The sequence below is a fragment of the Phasianus colchicus genome, chromosome 21, assembly GCF_987193195.1.
Source record: "Phasianus colchicus chromosome 21, bPhaCol1.hap1.1, whole genome shotgun sequence".
In the NCBI taxonomy this organism is placed as follows: Eukaryota; Metazoa; Chordata; class Aves; order Galliformes; family Phasianidae; genus Phasianus; species Phasianus colchicus.
This window is the reverse complement of record NC_143456.1, coordinates 8,127,421-8,151,486: the sequence shown is the minus strand read 5'-3', so window position 1 is coordinate 8,151,486 and position 24,066 is coordinate 8,127,421. Positions and strand designations below refer to the sequence as shown.

The 24,066-nt window shown below is 41.5% G+C and overlaps 1 protein-coding gene and 1 long non-coding RNA gene across 4 annotated transcripts in view; one reads left to right on the top strand and one right to left on the bottom strand.

The window, feature by feature from the left end:
• Positions 1-24,066, bottom strand: part of VMP1 (vacuole membrane protein 1) — a 59,787-nt gene that overhangs the window by 5,233 nt on the left and 30,488 nt on the right. For all 3 annotated transcript variants that reach the window (XM_031591529.2, XM_031591528.2, XM_031591527.2), the window contains 3 exons: positions 14,898-14,978; positions 11,449-11,565; positions 9,036-9,097 (listed from right to left, as the gene is read on the bottom strand). In XM_031591529.2, coding sequence (XP_031447389.1) covers positions 9,036-9,097; positions 11,449-11,565; positions 14,898-14,978 — 260 coding nt within the window. The remainder of the gene's footprint in view (positions 1-9,035; positions 9,098-11,448; positions 11,566-14,897; positions 14,979-24,066) is intronic.
• LOC149915320 (uncharacterized) lies at positions 403-23,694 on the top strand. The gene is made up of 3 exons (XR_016459223.1): positions 403-841; positions 18,811-23,306; positions 23,397-23,694. It is a non-coding gene; the product is annotated as an uncharacterized LOC149915320 (long non-coding RNA).

Genomic DNA, 24,066 nt, shown 5'->3' with positions numbered 1-24,066 from the left:
TAAGCATTACACAGCAGAGATTACCACCAGCAGCTGGTGGTAGTAGAGCCAGGCACAACCTGAGCCATGTGTGTATACCAACACTGCTAATAGCAGCTAAGGTGGGAGATTTCCCACTGCTGCCAATCATCAGCTTATTCTCAATCTCTCTTTTTTGAAAGAAATCAATATGGTCTTCTACATTACAAAAGTCACCTGATTCAGTGCTACAGTTCTGAGTCTTTACACCACCACTTCAGGGAGAAGTCAGTAACATCTGCTTCACTGAGCCACACACAGACAGGGCTAAAAAACCATCATCTCTTCTCTGAATTACACGATGGGGGACCCACACCCCTGCAGTCATTTCCCCCAGCCTCCCATGTTGACACAGTGTTTGCTTTTCCACGTTAAATCCCAATCCCTAAGTAAGAGCTTTCTAATCTTTAACAATTATGAAAACGCACAAAGCGAAGCAACAAAACAATTCACTATTCCCTCCACTTGCCAAGAGGACAAATTGCTTTTTAAACATATTTATCAGAAGAAGAAGATTGTGTCTTCCATGATTCACCATATGCCGATACCAACGGGTGAGTAAATGTTGTGCCCGGCCCAGTACATTTTCAGCCAAAAAAAAAAAAAGGATTGAAACTAAAGCACATCGAGGACACACTCTGCATTAGAGCATGTCAACATCTACGAACGGTTCCCAGCTTTTCGGAACCCACCCTTCAGAATCTGACTGTCTGAAACGCTCTCGGAATGACTCGCTGATCGCTACGAGTCACCGCTGGAAAGAGCAGCTCTGTTTCGGGTTTCTTTCCTTTTGCAAATGGAAGCCCAGGAAAGATCCTGAAAGGTAATACTTTATTTCTAAAATTTTGCATGAATATGAAAGGAAGAGTATGAGAGCTGTGAGAGATGAATGATTAACAGAAGTTATTCAAGTTCTCCATTATTTTTTTTTTGAAAGCTGAACCAAGTCAGTGCCAAATTAGTGTTAAACAACAGAACTAAATCATAAGACCAAGTTGGATGGCTCGGAGAGATTCTGTGCATTGCCACTATTTCAATTTTTTTTTCCACTAAAAGTACTCAGCATTTTCTCTTTTGTGAGCATGAGTAACAGTGAAGGGTGTGACACGGTTCTATCAGTTATTTCGAAGAACTGTAAAATCCTGAACATAAGGACCTTTGTTTCTTTGCACAATCAGCTTTAATACTAAAAAAAAAAAAAGAAAAGAAAAAGAAAAAAGCATAGATTTAAAAGAACAAATACAATGAAGCAGAATGGCACTAGAAAACCAACTTCCACTGTAGCCCCAGTTCTAGAAATAAGATCTGAACTCCCATTTCAGTGACTTAGTTTTGGTTATTTGCACTCTTCCAATAAAATTCTGTGACTTACTGATTTGTCATGTAAAATTCAAAGGGTAGTAACTGCTTTAGAATGAATTTACTTATTTCTTTTTAGAAAAGTCCTCTCATTTTCATTTTAAATACTAAGAAATGAGAGGTGCCCTCACAAAGATAGTGAAGCTCAACTCCCACCAAAGAGGGAGGGAGGGGACACTGTCACAGTTTTTGGTATTAGACTGAAGGCAGATGCAGGCACAAATGCCAAAGGAACATTAGCATTAGAATTCTGCACCACTTAGTAAAGACCTTAAGGTACATCTTCAAAAGCGACCGAATGGTCAGAAGACCAATGGAACCACAGGCACTGACACATCTGACTGGAAGGAAGATGCTGCGAGATAACCCTGCCTGCAATATCACCTACAAGGAATTCCTTGCATTTCCCTGTGAGCACGAAGCCTCTTGTCTTTCAAATAAAGAACAGGAGAGGATAAGAAAATAAAAAAAAAACGAAATGCACAGCAGAATTGATCCATACTTTGTAGTCTCTATGTGCCAAAAATAAGAAAACACTGACAAAAAAAGAAGTAACCAACCCCTGTCCCTCCTTAAGAGCTAAAAAACATAGTGCATGTGGACTGCTGGAGGACTTCAAATCAAAGATAAAGTCACTCCCTAGAAATCGTTTGCTGAGCAAAAACCTGCTGCTATCCACCGTTTGCTAAATTCGTGGTTAATTAGTCCTAAAACTTCCATTCCAGTAACAGCAAAGCTCGGTTTATTACAGCCCGCTCTGCAATGTATTCATCTGCTTTTAAATGTAAAAGAACGACCATCGATATTTGAACCTCAAGGGCACATCAGTAGGTGTGGAGGGTGGGAAAGGTTTTCAGGGAACTTATTTTTGTTACAGAGCCTTCTGAACTACAGGTGGGAGCTCTGCAAATGCAGATGGCATAAGCAGCAAACCAAGAGGATAAACCATTCTCCCTATGCTAGCTTAACCCAAACCATTACCCTCTTCAGGACTTCAGTCAACTCTGTATTACTAATACTAAGAATAGTTTCTAACCATTTAATCACGATATTTGCACTTTTGAAAGACATATTTTCCTCCTGAAGTGATCTTAAAGAGCGTGGGTTACCCTTGAGCTGCTGATTTCACAACCCATACCTCCAGAGTTTGGGAACACACAGACCATTATGAGCTGTGCTTAATGCTGCACTACAGTTCTGTACCAAAGCTGCAATTTTTAATCCCTGTGCTAATTTCACAATTAACCATGGGTCTACAACTCAGAATACAGAACTCCCATCTTCTATAAATCTCTACTTGTGTGCACCTCTGTGCTTTTCCAGAAGAGAAATGTTAGAATTAGCAACATTGCCACTGTAGAACACTTAAGAACATTAATATGGTGAGTTTTGTTTTTAACGTTAGTGAAATTTCTCATTTGTAAGAGACCACAAATGGTTAAGCAGCTGATTAAGCAGTTCTTAAACTCCATTTACTGTGATGGAAATTAAAAATGTAAATAATGACTTCAGTGGCATTCAGTTCTGAAATCCTTACTCTATTCAGCAGCTCACAGGAGCAACTGGAATCGGTCCCTCCATAGTTGGAAGGGAAATCAGAGAGATAATAACTGAAGCCATGGCAAAGCGTCGGGTTCCCAGGCTGAAACCCCAAAGCTCTGCTTGGAAAGGTGATACAGCACTGAGTCACAACCCCATTTGGTGGATCATCTCTCAGAACCACAGCTTCATTTGGAAAACCCCTTTAACTCAAAGCAGAGACTGATGTTCCCAGACCCTTCGGCTGCCAGGAGTGCACTGTCCTTGTCTAAGCCCTGTTGGGGTCTGGAGACACAATGTGCTGTCACATTTTGCTCAGATTCAACTATCTGGGCTCATCCTGCTATGGAAAAACATCCTTTTAGGAAATGCCAGAGCTACAACTCAAAATAAGACAACAGAAAACCCAGCTACCAGGGAAATTTCATTGTGTGTTCTATCAGCACGAGGTGCACGCATTGGTATCTCATCCTGCTGTTGGAGCAGCATGGCCTGAGGCCAGAGATATCTCCTGCTACAAAGACGTGGCACTGGAGAACGCAGTGAGCTGAAGGAGGGGTGTGCTGGGACACAGCAGCCCCCTCCAGTACTCCCAACCTTCTTTAAAAGATGCACTGATTTAAATCAGGCATGCTGCTGACAGCTGGGCCAGAGGGCTGGACAGAGGCCTTCACCTGCTGAGCACAAAACTTCCTGAACCCAACACACCAGCACCTATTCCTCCCACACTGAGTGTCACTGTGTTGGATTCACACCTGATCTTCTCCTGTAGGAACAACAATAAAATCCACCTCAAAAAGCAGTGAGGCACTCTGAATGAGGCACCACATATGGTTACTTCTGCCATTCTTCCCCTCAAAGAAACCACAAATTTTGCTCAAATATGGCATCAACTTCTTTAAAAATTGTATAAATGCTTAAAAAATAGATAGCAGTGGAAATATTTATGTGGCAGTGGACAATCACCAAAGCTGATGGATTTGCATACTGTGTTCACTCTCCGAACAGAGCACCTTTCTTCCTGCAAGTTATCTGAGCCTTCAATGGTTAATGTTCTTCCAGACAGTGATCTAAACAGGCTTAACGGTTAGTATTTTAATGAGCTGTCATTTCCTGTGCTGATAAAGATTCTCACAGTATTTAAACCATCAATTTCCCTGAGGCTCCACCAATACCCGGACACTGCTGCGGTGACTCAGAGCGGACCTCAGACTCTGGGCCTGACTCAGCCCTGATAGATTGCGCTGCAGCAGATCTGGACGGGCTCCCAAGGTGCTCCAAGAGAACGTTCACACACAGCAAAACCTGGGCTTGAAAACCACAGAGGGAGGAACTGCAGCTCCAGCTCCTTGCTGCCACTTCGGCTTCAGAACACTGGATGAAACTTACACTCCATCTGCATCCAGTGGTCTGAAATTGTGGAAATACATCTCCTTTATGGTCAGGATTGAGAGAAACATTTTAGGGGTTAAAAGGCTGCTTGGCACATTCACTTGGTTTTAGAAAATGAAGAAAGAAAACAACTCACTTGCAGATTACTAAGCTGAAATGTTACACGTTTGACATCATTTCTACCTGGCGCTACGCTCCGGTACCCGTGCTGACCAAGGCTGTCTGCAAAGCACTTCTTGGGACATTCTGTTATGTTAAAATTAATGCTTTCAAAAATAGGAATTGCAACATCTTCGAACGGCTCGTTCCTAACTCTGCTCAATGTTACTCTTTGTAAGGCAGCTTCTGGTTGTACTTTAAAGATATAGCGCTATTTCTGTACACACTTTATAAAAAACCTTGCTTGTTCAGAGCTAAATCCTACAAGCCTTCTGCAAATAAACTTTTTACAGTTCTGCTGTGATCCACTGGAAGGCTGTCAACACCAAAGCTGCTCAAATTTCCCTAACATCCGCGTCCCTTTCAAGATGCTAAAGCCTTTTTTTGTGCAAAGCTGATCTATTGTGCACAGGGTGTATTATAGGGCACGGTCCCACAGGTCTCTGATACACCCATGGGAGGAAAGCCATTGCTTTATTGTCCCAAGAAACATCAGGTGTGTGGCAATATGCTTCCAGGAGCATTCATTTCAGGCGATTTTGAAATCATTGCTCAGTTATCCGTGTTCTTGGCCACTTCAGGGTATTTTCATTGATTCCCACTACACAGGTTTTAACTTAAATGCTGATTGGGAACTGTAATTCAAAATACCCCTTGACAAAAACAGGATATAGTCACCGGATATGGAATTTATGGCATATGCAAAACAAAGGCCCACAGGGCCGGAAGGCACGGCTGGTAGATCTGCCGTGGGGAGCTCACCTGGCCAGGCTGTGCTCTCAAAGGGAAGGGGAATCATGTGGCACAGTGTGAATCACAAAAAGGACCTCTCCACCTCAGGACAACTGATCCCCAGCGCAGCCCTTTTCCCATCACTGCAGCTCCTTGCCTTGCTTATATTCTAAAGAATTTAGTTAAATCTATGCTGTATACAATTTTGGACAAAAAAAACCAACAACGTAACGACCTTTAAGCACTGCTTCCAATTACGTCAGTCACCATAATTCCACATGTATTTTTTTCACAGAAGGAACACCGTGCTCCCTGCAAGAATCAACTGAGATCCAGTTGTGAAGCAAAGAATTATGGCACAATAAATAGCAGCAAAGTGGTTTGTAAAGGCAGTGGTTCAGTGGCCTATTACCAAAATGTTTTTCCTTTAGGACATGCCATCATTCACACTGGCCTGCACCACTGGAGAGCATTAAAATTCGTTCCCCAAAAACATCAGATTAAGAAGCCCTTCAGAAACTGCTATTTTTGGGCAGCTTTTCAGGTGTGAGTTTGTTGAAATGGATTTCACAGTGTTAACGTGGCTCACATCTCACCCCTGGAACATGGAACTAAAATTTAATTTCTAAAATCTATGCAAGTATGCAATTCTTATTTTTTTACATGCATTTTAGTGGCTTCTATCAAACTTCAAATCAGTGTGATGCTTCAATTCATTAATTCATCAACTACATTATTTTGACCATCAGCAAAGGATCTGCTACAGGCAGCAGCTACTCCTCCTGCTGCACGGAGAGCTCAACCACTGCACCACACAAACCCAAAGCAGCAGTGACACCTCCCTTCACCCTCTGTGGGTTCACCCCAAGGAAGCTGTGCCCGAAGGGTGAGGTTTGTCCCGCAGAGATGGAGCCACACCACTGCTGGTGACGTTCAGCTGCTGTGGTGGTGAAGGCCACGGGGAGCCTGGTGCTATATAAAACACATTGTTGAGTTTTTGAGATTTCTTTTGAAGCTGTGGAGTTACCAGCTCGTTTTCACAAAATATGAACCAACCACACTGAACTTAAAAGAGAGTAGCATTTTTCTTAATATTTACCCAGAATTGATGGCAGACGGCTGTGGGGATGGTATGTGTGGTGTGTGCTTCGAGTGCTATTTCTTTAGCAGTTTTCTGGGAATTCTTAATCCACATTTGAAACTACCACTTCAAAGGAACTATGACGGTGCTTAGAAGCAATATGCTCAGTGTGACTGCACAAACAATCCTGCAGCTGTAGGTAACGAAGAAATTAAAAGGAAAGCTTCAAGAGCCCCAAGAAAACCCACAACACACATGATGATTAAACACTAAATGAGCTAGGTCTGGGCTAAAAGCAGGATCCAAGTATTCTAAGTGGATGATCAATAAGCTGACTTCATCTTTCAGTGACAAGAATGCAAGACAAAAACCTTACAGACCATCCTTCATCACCAAGAGCCTATGGAGGTAATATAACACAAAAAGCATTATTCTTTTAGCATTTTAAACAGCAATAATAATACAAATTCCTTAACTGGTAGAACAGGTTGATCATTAGCAGCCCCATGTGGGCTACCTGTGTCTTTGTAATCCTCTCCAGCTCTGACTGCAAAGCTTCTGCTGCATTCACTCCTTGAATCCTTCCCATCCCCTTCTGTCTAGCTACCTTGGCTGTTGCATGGTGCTGTTGCCACCAACCAACCCTTCTCATCCCTTCTCTACACTGGATAAGGCCCACATTTTCAAAACATTTTTTTAAAAAGCTTCTCAGTTCTGTGCCCTTTTCTTCCTGTATTCAACATAAGGTGCATTTTATGATCTTTTAGTAATAGACAAAGCTACCCTAAATTATACCCTAAATTATATTTAAGAATGCTGGTTATGGCAGGCTTGGTCTGCAAAAGCAGCAGCACCGACGGAAGCAGACAAGCACTGAGTACAGGATGGTCTGCAGGTGAATCATTTTGCTTACTGACTGAGTCAACAAGAGTTGTATCGTTATCGAGAAACTCTCTGGCTCAAAAAAATCAAATGAGACTTTATCTCATATCTCAACTTCATCTCCTGTCCAGTTTCTACTTATTCCACATAGTAAGATTCATTATTTTAAAGTACTGAGCTTAGACATTTTCTATTGTGTAAAAGCAATATCTCAGACAAAAAAAAAAAAGGCTTAAGTCACACTGCTGGATTGAATTTGATTAAAATAAAGTTACTGACCATTACACAGATCTATATTTTAATGGATCTACGCTTTTACTTAATAATAAGGGATTTAATGAAAGCTATTGTTTAATATGTTTCCTACTCCACTCTAGGAAGGAATCGATGAGGTAATGCTAGCAGACAGATTGAGAAAAGTCAAGGGTACCGGGACATTCCAAAAATCTTACTGTCTCTCGAAGACATTTTTTAACTCTGACATCAACCACCTAATAAAACCCAAATCCAGCAGAGGTCTTGTGAATGCATTCTATGTAATTGGATGTAAAATTATCTCCAAGACAGATGAAGTAGGAAAAAACTACCAGTTTTGGCTCAAAGATTTGCAGGAGAGAAAAACCTTTGGAAACATACCTAGTAACACTGCTACAAATCTATTAAGTTATCTGCTGGAATACGTATTAAGAGAAGCTAACTAACGATTGCTAAAAGTCACCGTGTTTCCCTTGTTTTCTTTTTAAAAATGCTGAAAGCCACAAATTAATTCTGAAGGCTGTTACAAACCAGACACCCGATCAGAAGATGAGGAAGTAATAAAGCTGGGATTTGTTTCATTACTAAGCTGCCCTACCATGTTTCTTTCGACACTCCTTTTCCTTTGTACAGCATTACTACTTCAAGTTTACATACTTTAAGAGCAATTATTTCCAGACACCCCTCTTGTGAAAATGTTCCTGAGCAGTGTGGCTTTTTTGTTGTTGTTGTTCGGTTGTTTAAACGTGAACAGAGCAATTAAAGTTTGGGAGCAAAATATCAATCAATTTGTTCCACATGAAAAGTGAAAGCCTCTGGAAAAGGAAGCACAGCTAGGAATTTATTTTATGCTTGGGATATCCATAAAACAGAAACTAAAAAAACCCACCATCATCAAAAATAAGTTTTCTATTTAAATGTTAATCGTATTCAAAGTTCTAAACCTCCATCCCTGATATTGCAGAAATAAAGCAGTGTAATGAAAAAATGGCCACAGCTTTCAACCCGAGCACAACTGCTCCTTTGAAGAATTAAGCCCAATTTTTAAAATGAAATTCTTCTAATTTGATCCTCATTTAATGCATTAAAGATGAATGAGTTGCGTGTTTGTTTGCATTCAAGTTCAACAAAGTTCTCCACAGTTAAACAGGTATTGCCAAGATTTCATCTGCTAGATTACCAGACTGGAAATGTTGTTCTATGAGAGATTCAATAGATTTTATAGCTATATTGCAGTTTAAATTTCAGAAGGTGTTTGTTATTATTATTGAAACACTGCATAAATCCCAACAACTGTCATTTTTTTGTTATGGGATCACATACAACACTGAGGAAAACCATCAAGAACAGCACTTGCAGCTCAAAGTGTAGCAATCTATAGCTGGGATAGCAGTATCGTGTTGCTGGGTCGAAGCTCAATGGATTTATTACATATCCAGGCCATCTGACCTTCAACGCTGTTACACTTGAAGTACTTGAAACCTCTGAGGTGAGGAATGCAGTGACAAACAAGACCTAACCCAGAAGCACAGCACCATTTTCAGTGCATCTGATTCGACTCCTCCAGTACTTTTCCATCTACTGAGCGAAGGCATGACTGTGCTGAAGAGTTACTCACCCAATGAGGGACACCATCTGCTCCACTATGTGTTTGCTGAATGTTATAATAACGAAAAGTTTCTGTAGGAAGGAAAACATCAGTTAGAGAAATGTTTGATTGAAGGGCAAGCAAAGAATGGAACAAGACGACTTGTGCTCCTTTCTGATCAAACAGCTTCTCTAGCACTCAGACACAGCTTTACCCTCACTTGTCTGCTTTTCAGTACACTTTTCAAAAATAGAGAAGAGAGGAGAACTATTTGCTTTATTACTCTATTTCCTCATGGATGTCATTTCTTGCAATGTTTTTGTAGCCTGTGTTACCAGCCATACGCATCCTCCCCAAGCTTACATTCCCAGAAGCTCAAGGTCACTTTACTCCATCAACAATGTTTTAATGGAAAAACAGTCATCACTGCACAGAAGAGTTCACATCCCCTTACACAAACACATGGACTTAAAGATCACAGAACTGAACATTATACATCTTTTAGTCCCCATGTTCATGTGAGAACCCTCCCAAAGAAACACAAAGCGGAGAGTGAAGCGAGAGCCCCCGGCTGCCTACCCACTCAGAACAGTCTGTAAGGCAGGAGATAATTTGAAACAGAATAATTCTGGAACACGTGGCTTAGTTTGCATAGAGTCCAAATATCTGTAATTCTACCTCTCCCTTCTAAAGTGATAATTTATCTAAAGTAGCTTTTTCTGATTTCTCTTCTGTTGTGTCTGACAACTTGTTTGTTTGCAAAAAGCGAGCAAGACCGTGTGTGGATGTGCCTATACAGGCAAACAGTTCCCACAGCCTCCTTAAATCAATTTCAGCATGATCTAACGAGAAATGCATTCACTAGTGGGGAGATAAGGGCAGTGACCACAACTGTATGAAATGATTTTGTGGCCCAGAAGAAGAGGTCAGTTACAGGCAGCTCCAGGACAGCCACCGTGCTCACTTCCTTCCTGTCCGGAGAAAGGTTTCATCAAAAACCTCTTCTATGACCATGACATTTCCTAAATTCCAAATTGCAGCAAGATAGCTGCAAAAATCAGGGCTATTGCACAAGAGTATATTTGAAATCAAACATCACACAGAATTCTAAGAGCAAAACTATTACAAAATAGGATGATTTTCCAACACTGCAAGAGACAAGATTTTTTTTTTAACCCTACATTTGATCCGTGCAGAGCACCATGAACTACACAGCAAACATTCTTCTACCTAACTGAAGCAAATGAAAGAAGTATTTTCCAAATGCCATTTCAGTTTTCAATTTGCCAAATTCTAACAGCACATGTGTTTAAAAGGAGAAGAATTCAGGGAATTCATAAATAAATATGGAGAAAAAGCAGTTCTGTCACAGTAAGTGAAAGAATGTTCCCATCTTTTTGTTATCTTCTGTTGAAAAAGTGTGCGAAGCAAAATAACCATTTACAAAAAGATGGGAAGAGAGAGTGGAGGAATAAAGCCTCTGCTTAGGGGAAAAGGAAGAACTTTTGAAGCAGCTTCATATGGGTGCTAGATGAGTAAGCTGCTGACAGTTTCTGTTATTTTAAAGTAGTGACAGCAAAGACTACCAAGGAACAAAGCTACAGGCACGGACCTATGGAGATGCTTTAAAAAAGCCCGAGCTGAAATCTCAGGCTCTAATCATTACAAATGGAGTGCTGTAGTTCATGATCTCGTGCTAACCATGCTGCCACAAGTGAACCATCACTGGGGGATCGATACTTCATCTTTCATTGGACAAAACGGTGATGCATTTTAAAAGCAAGACTCAACATTTCTGAAAGCAATCTGGGATTCTGATTGCCAAATTCAGAACATCCAGTAAGACTCTGAATTCGCAAGAAAAAAATCGAAGAGGCCCTCTCTGAAATCAGGCCCTTTGAAAAGAACAGACTGAGAACACCAAAAATTGCTAACCACGCCTGGAAACGATGGACAACAGTCTCAGAGATATACCCAGAGTGCTTTCTGCAGGGGGCAGGGAATGAAAGGAGTGGGGTTTTCCCTATATTTGGACAAAAGGGAGCATTTAAAAGCGCCACTTAACTGGTAAAGGCTAGCTTCACTGCCCTCTGAAATGAATATTTCTTACCAAAATTAAGTTCATTGTGAGCACGAACTCCTTTCAGTCTGGTAAAAACCGTAGGTAAATAACTTGGCTAACCACCAATTTCCTGAGCGGTGTGGGCAGTGAGCTCATTAGTTTGTAGCTATAAATTATTCAGTTGCCTAAGTTTCGAGTGTGAGAAGCCTAGCAGATCCTTTATTGTAAATCCTCTGCACCAAATTAATTTCCATTACTTCAGGTCAGGAAAGGAGACTCCACAGTTCATTACGAAGTAACACAGTGTAACAGTCAAAAGAAAAAGAAGAGTAAGAAAAGCCTTCAGCCCAGAGGCTGGAGGGAGGTGGAGCATGTACTTGCCTGGATGTGCATTTTAATTACTGCTTTCCCAATCAGAGTGGCCCCAAAGAAGGTCCAGAAGGGAACCAGAAAGTGTCCACATGTTATCCCGGCCAGGTCAAACAGAGGGTTGGGAATCTATAAAGTACAAAGGAAAAAAGGGCATGCATTGAAGTGTTTTACTTAAAGAACAGGAGCAGGAAAAATGAACTTTTCCCCCTTATTCGACTTGATCCAAAACTCTCGTGTCTCACTACTCACAAAAATAAGAGCATTACAACCCATAAGTCTGAGGGATTCAGCTAGACATGTTGCAGACCATTCCACCCTGAAGGTCCCTCCTTACCCCTTGATTTTAAAGAAGCCTAAAAAAAGTCTTCCCTGTGAAATGCACAGAAACCACAGCAAAGCCATTCTGAGTGATTTATCAAATTCCCCCCTGACAAGCACATCGCTCCTGGAAGCCAGTGTTCAAACCATCTCCAGTGATTTCCATCTGAGAAAGTGCATTAAAAATTGGCATTTAGAGTCATATGCATCCAGTTTAAAAGCACTGATGAGATTTTTATTAAGCATATGCATTTAATTTAAAATTAGAATCTTTTTTTTTTATTGTTAAGCCCTTGGCTTGACATTTGGTATTGTGATACTGTCTGTGCAATATTTCTGAACTTAAACCAAAAAGAATCCAAATTCCAACCTCTCACACTCTGTCAGAGTAACGCAGGGGGATGCTTAATTCACAGTAGCACTGTTGCACTAACAAATATGTAGTGTAGATATTTAAGATCATAAAAAGTAGAGAATGGTAATCTGAAATCTGTGACAAAGCTCTGGGGTTATACTTAGCTGTTACAGACAGGCAATTCAAATTTATGAGCACCCACACCACCACCTGCATAGGAAGAAATCCGAAACGGTCTTTAAATATGCCCCACTTAACTCAAATCCTCTTCACCTCTGACATCTGTCTCGGGCACAGGAGGATGGTAAATGAGTTACCCACACAACTGCCTGCTCTAGGGCTCAGCTATCTCCTTGGCTGGTTGCTTTGGGTTTTCCCCACCTCAATAAATTCACAGAGTGTTTTAATTACTGTGTTGCTATCAGCATAGAAAGAGCAGCATGCTTTGGTACGGGTACCTGTGCATACCACCAACACATTAAACGTGTCACAGTAAAAAGATGACTTAGCTGTTGGGTTGCATGTTGGGTTGTGCACATTGGATTGTATGAGCTGGCCAGTGAGGGGCTCTCCCCTTTTGCTTTTTTTTTTTAAAAAAAAACCACACACATGTGCAGTACTGAGAAGTGCCAAAAACACCCACAGAGACAGGAGGGCACACTCACAAATTCCTAGCAACCACAGTAAGAATCTCTTCCTTGTTCCATTCCTTTCCCAGAGCTGCCTTTACATAGCAATTAGGCCTAAGACAATAATATGGTTTTCCTATTGCCACTGCATGTTACACTCAAGTTGATTTCACTGCATACATTTGCAAAGTTTTAAACTCTATTTGACTGTGTTTTTATGTAGCATTTAGAAGCCATTACAGCTTGGAATCCCTATGCTTTTTTTAATGCCTCCTCCCACACTTCACCTCTCTGCTTGCTGCTGCTCTGCATTTATTCTGCAACCAACGTTTACAAGTCCTCAAGTGCACTGTGGTGGATCCACGACTTCCCATCCCTCCCCCAGCTCAGGGCAGGCTGCATATAAGCAGAAGGAAGCTGGAGCTCAGGGCACACGGAGGAACAGTGCACCAAGTAGGGAAGAAGTTAAGCAAATGTTTATCACTAAGCAGGAACTATGGAGAGCTTACACATCACCTCTCCCATCTAGCAATCCTTCCTCACGTTCCCTATTTGTTCACATTCCACCTCGTCCAGCTCCCCCAGAAACTCATCCTGCTGACCACAAGCTGCTCTTGTTACACAAGACAGACAGACGAGGGGATGGCTCACAAGATGGTGACTGCAGAGCAGTGAGTCAGAGTGCAGGAGCAGCCTCACAGCTCACAGGACGGAAAGACTTAAGGAACAGCTTGTAACCTACATCTCCACTCTAAACATTAAGGCAGTTCAAAAGATTAGTAAACAGAAGTTGTGTGCCAGCAGCTGTAATCAGCTTAATTCTTTCCAGCTAACACAGGTTACTTACATTTGAACAAATAGCTAACATTGCCATCTCTACAATTTAGGAAACTAAGAGAGATGCTAGACAAGTGTGGAATTAATAGCTCATCAGCTGAGCAGCTGGCTAATGGCTGTGGTTATTCCAGAAGAATGGGATCATAGGGGACCTAACAATTCCCCTCTTTGCAGTAATCACATTTCTGTGCGTTTGTGTGTGGGATTGGAGAGTAAGGCACATCATTCCTACTTGTTCTCGTCGAGCTTCCAGAGAGATTTAAACCTCAGACAGTAACTCAAAAGAACAGTATTAGCCTACTTCAAGCACCAAAATAGCATCAGTGGAAATGCTTATACCATGTCTGTCTTAGAGAAAGAAATCGACAAGCATTTCAGATAGCCATGGCTGAAACTGTCTGCTGCATTCTGCTCCTCCCAGCTCCTAATAACCCACTGACACCTCCTGAGCAGATTTATGAGAACTACTATGGATGGCTATCCCAGTCAGGGTTTGTACAGGTCACTTTCAATTGGTGTTTATCTTTGAATCTGAAAATGTCAAGCCACATGACACAAACATCTGAAGAAACAGCAGAAACTAAATGTAGGTACAGCAATTCCAGCAGAAACTGTAGGTAACAATTCCAGAAGGAGCTACAGGGAACAATATAGCTCTTGCTGTAACTTGTCAGCTAATAATCTGGGCTGGGAAAGTCACAACAGGAGAGCTGTCAGGGGCACACGATCTGATCTGCCAGACACCCACCAACAGAGCAGGGAGCTGCAGCATGCATTTGACACTTGGTCAATTTTGGGAACCTTAGCTCAGTTCTATCTAAGCCTGCTGCAAGAAGCTGCTTGCATCCTGAGTGAACTAACTCTTTTAAGCAGGTTTCCCTGTGCCATGCTAAACTACAGAATGAGCTGTTCTACAAAAAAAGCCACCCAGGAACTGAGGAGATCCTCTGTGGCACAGTACTCTTCTGATGGATTAAAAAGGAAACTTTGGTATTCCAAAGGCACTACTTTGCCAGGAGAACTAGCGTCATGAAGCCCAAAGGTAAAGCTGAAGGAAGGGTAACTACTGTCAGCTGTGCATTCATGCAGAATTCACTGTGTTTGGTACTAATCTAGGACTGGAGTTTCTCCATCCTATTGTACTTGCCACACCACAACCATCCCATTTCCCTGCGCAGCACTGAGAACACAAATAGCAAACAAGATGCAAAGATCCATATGGATTTCAAACAAAACACAGCTCAGAGCATTAACCTCACTGTGCCACAGTCAGCCTGCAACGTGTGATCACAACCCCTCTGTCACTGCAGTGCACTTACGGAGGCGCAGGCCAGAATGCCGAAGAACCCAACTTTCTGTACCAGGTTCTGGACAGCCAGCTTAGCCCGGGAAGCAAAATCCTGCAAACAAAAAGGAGAATGTTATTAGTGAGACAAATCCTAAACTGAACACACCTCAAAATGTACGTGATTGCTTTGGGACTTTGTCAGTAATAAAAAAAGGCCAAACTGAAATTCTGTCCTTAGAGGGAAGAGAGAGATGGTCAGTGTCACACATTCTGAGTTTTTGGTGCTCCTTCCAGAGATGGCTCTTCAAAATTCTGCAAGCAGCAATGAGTTCAATTACTATGGAAACACGTTTCTAATGCTTCTTTCCCTGTATCTTTGTATTCCCAGTGTCCCTACAACCTTATTCCTTAACCAAGCAAAAGGAATTAATTCCTTCCATATCATTCACAAAAACAAAAGTTATTTTCCCAAAACAAAGCCAGAATACAACAATCCCATTATCTGTCTGCAAACCCGGGACCTTTTTCAAAACAGCTAATTCCAAAACAGAACTGCAAAGTTCACTACATCTGCAGAGTTACATTTAGGCTGCTATAAAAGAAAGAAAGGTGGCAGAACCGAAGGACTGTAAGAGATCTGAGCTCCTCTTTATGAAGCCATGCTGAGAATGCATTACCTGCTTTTACTCACAGCAAACTCCAGACTGTCAGCATCTCCCATGTAAACAGTAAACCTTTTTCAAAAGCAAACATGAAGATTCTCACAGGCATTGTACGTTCATCTGAATTAGGGGAGAGGAAAAGTCTTTGGAGGCAAAAGTGCCCAAGAAGTTAAGTAGGATCAGGATTACCTGCACAGGCACTGCAACAGCAGTTACAAAACCTGCATCCCTTTGTTATCTTTGATGCATTTAACGAAGAAGTGACTTTGATCAGTAATTAATAACGTTCTCAATTTTCCACTGTGAGACAACTACAGAAGAATCCAGAACAATTCAACTTCTGCAGCTGGAACTGTTACAGTTCTGCCAAAACCTCCAACACCGCATACCAGCAAATCATCCACCACTGCTTCATGTTTGCTTATTATTTGAATCCTGAACCAAACAACAGACATCACTTCTCGTGCCAGGTTAAGACCTGAGATGATGCCATCTGCTGTGCTTTTATACCCTCTTCAAACAGCAGTTTATCAACACTTCAAAGCTGTAAAAAACGTTAACAGCTTCTCAAGAGAAATCTTATTGACACCAGAATTCGATTTCATAATAAAATCCAACAAATTAAATACTGCAACTTAAAGGAAAAAGCTGAAGAAATGAGACTTCCTACATCTTTCTAACCTCAGCAGAATATGAAAGGTTTTTAGAAGAACCCCAAAGGCACAGATTTGCTATCTCTAACATGGAGCAACACCTCAGGATGACACATCCTGGTCTGTGAATGTCTCACAATGATTTACAAACATCTTTTGACAAACGTTGCTACTTATACCAAAATCCCATAGCTTAGCAGTGAGCTAAGTTCAAAAATCTTGCAACATCGAGGGCTGCTCCTTCCCAAACTACAATTCCCTCATGGTGGTTTTACATCTAACAACCCAAAGCAGCCGAAGGAGAGCTGAGTGCAGATGGAGTGAGCAGCACGCAGCACTCAGCCCCACGGAGCATCTGGGATGTGAACTGCAAAGGATGCAGCACTGTGGTGTGATTGCAGCTAGAAGGAAATAAACCCCACACGTGGAGGAGGCAGCATGTATTCCTATTCCTACACCTACAGCTAAAACACCAATACATTTTCAGCGCTGTTTGAAGTGAAAAAGTTACTAAACATAACAGTAATGCTGTCCTTCCAATATAGAATTTCTTCTTTGCTAAGGTGAGCAGTGCCTGCTCTGCAGGGATTTCATAAGATGTCTGCCCCAAACTAACTGAGCTGAATGTGACCATGGCCTTTTCAGTTCCTAATTTTTTTTTTCCACCACATTTCACGATGCTCACAATGAAAACACAACTTGCACTTTCACAAAACAAGCCAGAATTTTTCACAGCTTTGTAAATCTCATCATAAAGGATGTTTGAAATAAAACAATCCCATCGTCCAGATACATCCACACTATATTTCAATGGATGAAGTTAATGTTCTCATTTTAACATACAGACCCATTACCTGTGCACTTTTGTATTACTGCTCACAAGCTGGAAATGAACTCTTTAGCAGGAGATCTATATATTAACATTTGCAGTCTGGCTGGTTTAATAAAGCTGTAAGGTGTAATTCTCATTTGACTCAACATACTGCAATTATTCAATACACCACAACTCCATACAGGCTGACTGTATCACCTTCATGTCTGCACAGGGCATCGGTTTGGTCACATTTCTGGAGAGAAAACAGCTCTCCTCAAGGATTGCTGCACAGCTGCAAAATGCCAGGCTGCCTGAAATCCCCTCTGCTCACCTCCAGCTAAAAACCTGAAATCCATTCTGCTCACCTCCAGCTAAAAACCTGAAATCCATTCTGCTCACCTCCAGCTAACAACAGGACCTGCCTTAAAACCAAAGTGCTGCAAAGAGGGCAACAGATTTTTTCTTTTTTTCCTGAAACAAATAAGTTGTGACCATTTTTTGTCACCTCATTAATTTACGAGTTTTTATTTTTAATTTAAAACTTAGATTTTTTTTTTTTTTTTAAATAGTTTGTGGGGTTTTTTGTTTTATTTCTTTATTCCACATTCCTTATTTGTTACACAGGGACCCACAGAAAGCACAGCGATGGTCCTTCAAACTGCACTGGGGAATTTCTCTTTCTGTTCCAAACTTTCTAAATAAGCCAAAAAAGATAAATTTGGGACATTTTTTCCCATTTCCCATGATGTGGTGTCGTCACAGATAGAAATAATTTACATGGTAATGTACACAACAAGGTCACAACAAAAGTATATCTTTGACTCTCCACATTTACTTCAATGTAAACAGGTTCAGTTCTGCTCGTTTGCTCCCTTACATTTCATTAGTCAAATCTTTGCGACATCTGCAATAATAAAAAAAAAAACCTTCCAAGTTTCATTTCTCAGAGAATACGATCTCCAGTTTCACAACTTTTACCTATTTCACAACAGATTTTTTGCTGTTCCAAACCCTGCACGGGGAACAATCTTTTCGCTAATTTTTTTTTTTCTAAGCATTCCAAATAAAAGCCAAACAATTTCCATTATTTACTGCTTTAAAAAAAAATAAAAGAAATCAGAGAAAGTCATTAAAAAAATCAGCTACTTACAGGCACAACATATCCCCCAAAATTAGAGCACACGGACCGGACCCGACTCTCAGCTCAACGTGATTCATTCCCTACCGTGATTCGGGACACTTTTGCTCACTATGTTCCTCTCAAAGATGATTTGTTATTTTGGTTTGGAAATAGATTTCCTGTGACTGCTGCAACACAGGCGAAGGAAGGTTAAATGATTAAGCATTACTTCATTGGGTTAATCATAAGATCTCAACAACTGGAATGGAAATCAGAGGCATCGAAAGGTCAGAGCTGGAATTCTGATTCACACATCTCAGCCTCGGGAAGCTTCACATCTGCCTTTGTGAGCATCCACTCCCATAAAGACAGCCCTGCTTCTGGGAAAAGGAACGGGCAATCCTGTCCCAAATGCAAGGCTTCTCCCCATTCTCTATTTTACCTCGCTTCCATTTTATCACTTAAATCTCTATTTCCTCTTTCTCCCTTCACTGTAAAATAAAACGCAAACTAAAACAACTCAGTTATTTCAGCGCTGAATGTTTCACTGGATTTAGTTAACAAACTCCAGCACACACAAAGTTGTGAGCCTTTTTCCTCTATCACGCTGACTCAGTATCAGAACACAGAAAGGTCACAATTTATTGTTCACAAATAAATTGTGAATGCCTTTTTTTCCTTTTCTTAATTTCCAGAAACAGGCTGCTGATGGACCAGAGCAATGAGCTGATGGTGAAGGAGCTCTGAATAAGACTGAATCCCAGCACTCACAGAAACAAGCCACTGGGACTTCAGCAGGAGATACTTCCTTGAAAGACCACGCAGATGGGCCTCCCATCACTATGCAGTATAACAGCTCATCTTCCATCATGAAGTTGCATCAGGAAAGCTGTGACCCTCCCCAAACCATGAACCCCATGGCACACAGGCAGCAGTGATGGCTGTCAGCTTCTGAAAGAGATGATTCGAGGCTGACCTGAGGCCACGAGAACATTTGCTCTGTCAACTTCTTTCTGCTATCAATACAATAAGCACTTTGCAAATACGCTGTCAGCTGGGCTACGGGCACCAATAAAGCAAGAAGAGAAAGGCCAATAAAGATGGGGAAGGGTGGGACAATATAGATTCCATGTGAGGAAGAATCAGACAATCACTCCAACATTTGAGCATGATATATATTATGCTTATCATATTTTCTTACCAGAAACAAAGTTTAATAATACAACTAGAAAACTTCAGAGAACATTTTTCTCCCAAGACTGAAGGCACCGTATGAAGCTACCGTCTCAGATTATTGAAATGATAAATTCCTTAACATCTAAAAAGCTGCCTACAAAGACAGCGCTCCTTTTTATGTAAAAATCTGAGTTATGTTAAAAATGAGCTGCACAGTATTTTGTCTCTTCAGCTTTCTATTACAGCACAATGGAATCAAACACAGCTTACGGGAGAATGACCATTTGTGGTCAGGCAGCCAACTCGAGAATTTCAGAAGACTGGGAAGAATTATTAACTCATTGAAATAACATATTAACTGCAAAAGGGCAGCTTTAAAGACGACAGACAGCTACCTATGGGCTGAGAGGTTACAACAAACACCCATGCAACAGAAGCAGCAGCTCAGTCAACGTTTAACGATCAGCACAGCAATCTGGAATTAAGATGACAAGAATGGAGATGAAGATACAGTCAGTAGCCACTGCCTATCACTGCAAATAAATCCCTACTCAGGGACCAGAAATGCTGTTTCATACTCCTCCTGCATGACATCAAAGGTGTCAGATGTAAGGTTCCACTAAGCTGCAAAGAGGAACATTCTGGTAGTGGTGCATGGCAGTCCTGATCTCCACTCCTGCAGCTGTAATGACTCTCAGCATCCTCACGTGCACAGAAGGAATGTGACCCCACACTTCTGTTCTAACTTTCTCAAAAATAATCCTAGGTTAATGCAAGTAAAGGGAAACTAAGGAGTATTTCCATGTTGATACTTGGAGAGAAGAGGGGGAAGAAGTAAGGTTTAAGCTTACTTATCACTAGGGAAGTCTGGAAAGAAAGGCGCTCTAATGAAAACTGGGCTGTTAGGAAGTTACAGGTTTTCAAGACTTACTGAAAGCAGCACGGCATTTGATGAAAGATGTTTATATGTGACAGGCATAGGACAGATATTGCAGATTAAGAGAAGCAGTTCAAATTCTAAGCTTGAGAAGGAAATAAATTTCACAAGGGGTTTGGGTCTTTGGTGACATTAAATTCACGAAAAGGAACAGTGTAAACATTCAGGGATGTTAAAAGACAAATACACGTCCGTGGTGAAAATGAAAACATAATTTTAGGAAGTCCAGTGTGAAATAGGATGAAGAGCAATGAGACGAGGCCCTTGAGTTCACAGGCTTTACCAGGATTAAGCAGACTGCCAGCATCAAGAACTTGTGGGTATTTTTTCAGTTCGTCAGCCAGCCCTGGAACAGATCACCCAGCCAGGCCATGCAGTCTGAGCAGACTTTTTTCAAGAGCAGACCTGATAACACCTGAGGAACCCGACCTCATCGCTGACCCAGCCTGGAGCAAAAGTCTGGACTACAGACTGCCTGATGTCCCTTTCAAGATTAACTTTTCTGTGATTCCACAGCCAGATACTAGCAGCCACCTACAGAGAGAAGAATGAAGCAAAAGGACACCCCATCACCCCCGTTCCCACACATCAGACATCGACCTCTGCAGCCTTTGCTTCTGCAGTTGGAAGCGTGTGCTGGCATTGCCTCCACCAACGTGCTGGCTGCCTAAAATACCACTGAGCTGCACAGTGAGTGCTCGTTTATCTCAGAGCTGCAATCGCAATTAGCTACTGTGGCCACAGCACCGTCAGTCTGCTTACAGAGCACGATGTGTACTGCGGCATTCCAGGATATTGCTGACTTTTTTTTTTTAATCCCTTACATATTATAAAATCCTATTTTTGCTGGGTTTAAGATCCGGGCATTGCAAGGAGGGGCTGGAATTAAGCGAGTTATTACTTTACTTTAGCTATCGTCATCAAGAAAGGAAGCAATCTGTGATAACCAGACACACAGACTGACCTTTTCAATCCCTTACAAAACAGAGCCACAGTCACCAGAAGTGAAAAAAGCCACTCTCTTTCCCCACAGGGAACTTAGAAATAATTTAAGGAAGAAGCCTGTGCACAGAAAAAACACTTGTTTAATAAAAGTAAACGATTTCATACACAGCTGAGAAATCCTTTTGCACACACCAGTCTTCCTACTCAACCTAGGCAGCAGATGTGCAAAGCTAAGCATACCTCTGCTGGTTTGCCCTGGGAAGGAGCAGAGGTTCCCAGACAGCTTAGAGAAGTGGTCTGCATACCAGACTCCTGTACAACACGGATATTTAAACAGTGTCTGGAGCAGGAAAAAAAAAAAAAAAAGGCCATGATACCATAATTAATTTGTATCAGTTATTGAAGGTGCTCCCTGAAAAATAAATATTTGAAGCAGCTTATGTGATCCTAAGTTCTGGTTGGCCTTTATCAGAATACTGAGTTCTTAAATTCAAGTTTTTCAACCTTTCATTTATTCCTTATCTCCTTCAAAATATTTCTGGGCCAACAATATTTTAGAAGCGACTTCCAGCACGGCAACACAACCCATCTGTCCACACAAAGTGAAAAATAACTGTATCTACTTATCCATGAAATGAAATAGTAGAAATTCTTATGTTAATCTGAATATTTCAGAAGAGCCCTGTGTGAAGACACGAGAGAAAAACAGCCCAACTTTCTTCTCAAGAAGATCTGTAAACAATTCTTTTTTTTTTTTTAATTTTTTTCTCCCAAGATCCAAATTCTCCACAAAAGCTCACCCATACCACACAGGTTTATCAAGTAGTAACTGTTCCTCCTCTATGGAGAAGCACACAAAGCTGAAAAAGCCCAAATGACTCTGAAAGAGTGAAACAGAAGAGTTCTAGACCAAGCAGTATGGAAGAGTTACAATAAACTTGGGTATATTCTTTCTTAAGAGGTCAATTTCTGTTGCAGTGTGACTTATTTGGCACTACAGAATTGCTCTGAGCCAACAGCCAAACACTGAGTGAAAATACTGCAAAGCAATCCTGATTTCTTCAATGCTTTGACTGATTTATGTACTTTCACACTGAACACTAAAAGAAGGCAGAAGGTTGTGAGTTTTAGCTAACAGAGGTATCACAAAGAAAAGCTCAAAGAAGAATATGAAAAAGTCATCTCCAGGTTACCACGAGCAAAGCTAACGCTGGTTTTTCCTTATCTGTAAGCAGGTGTGCAAATGAACAGAACAATGCAGGCACAAGGCTGCCAGTTTCTCCTGCCAGTGTCCAAAGAAATGCAGCAAGGAGGTTGCTCACACATTTCTTACTCACAGCTCCCATTGTCAGCCCTGTGCACATATTAACTCTTTGCTCCCTCCCTCCTGAGGAAGGTCCCTCTATCAACAGTTTCCCTATTTAAAGCTTTCACTGACCCACTGAAGCTCCAAAGTTTGATTCATTTTGAATTTACATTTAATTATGGGCTAAGATAAGGAGGGGAGAGACCTCCATCCGTGCATTAACAAAAGCACACATTGATCTGCATGCAGACACCTATGGTGGCACCTATCAGGCTGCCCAGACCTAACAGAGGAAGCTGATGAGAGAAGGGGGAGATTGAAAGAACGAGCAAGAAACATGATGTAAAGAATTTGATGTTGGGTTTCAACAGGTTTTTTCTGGGGAAAAAAAAAAAAAAGAGAAGTCAATGTTTTCCAGTTATTGTATATGACTTTACCACTTCCATTTTTATGATAACTGCTTTATAGAAGGCTCTCTGTGGTCTGCTTTAACTTCTTCCTTCTCGTAAAGAATACCCTCCAAAGCTTTTGCTTAAACCAGCAGCAGCCAAGCAGTCTTTCCCAAGCAGGAACTCACCAGATATTAATTGTTAGTTTAATCATGGGAGAGATTCGTTGTTTTTTTTTTTAATTTGGCCACCTTTACACTGCTAATTAAGTAATATTTTGCTGATTAGTTGAACCTAATCATTCCACTTCAGTGAAGTCACAGTGTCGTGTCGGAACACAGTGCTGGAGTAACCACTGCTGGGTGTGGTGAGCGCACTTTGTTCTGCTCCTGCACTGACAGACCTGCATTAGGACATGGAAAAGCAATCCAGCTCAAGGCACGGGACCTCTCAGCAGTGCAGCAGAGATGGCTTTCACATGTGTCCAACTGCCACTATCACAAAGTTCATCTCTTTAACTCCTTGCAGACAAGAAGCCGCCTCTCCGAGCAGGAAGTTGTTTGGTGGAACTCCTGACGCAATGCAAACCGAAGCAGTTGCAGCTTAGTTTAATACAAACCCTCTTGAGTCCACGTTGACAAATTCTTTAACAAGCCCTGTGGTTACAGGGAAGCTGGTTTCAGTCTGAGTCACTCCTGTTCAAACAGTTTACTGGAAATGGAGGGGAGGGGGAATTTTCAGAGAAGTCATGTGATGGCCAGACAAACCACAACCAGTAAAGGTTCAGTGGAGGCAAAAACAGGTCCCAGCAACAACGGGCAGCCAGTGTGCAGATGGCACTGGGTCATTTACCAGGGGTCCTGCTGCATCCAGGCATTTCTGCAGATTTAACCCTTTGTCAAGTTTGCATCCTTGCAGAAGCAGGATGCAGCCTGGGAAGTCAGCAAGCAGCAGGGGCTGATAGTAACACAGGCAACTCAAATATTTTCACGTGGAAATTTGGCTTGCAGAGAAGCAAAGCCTAATGTGTAAATAATTAGTTCTTTAGAATATGCTACTTAATGAATCCAAACACTTGGAGTCATTAAGGATTAGATAGATAGCAAAGATATTGGTACTTCTCTCCTCTTAGCAAAGAGTGCTGTGGCACAGCAAGGCCCACGCAGCATCCATCAGCAGGAACCTCGAGGGCAGCTGG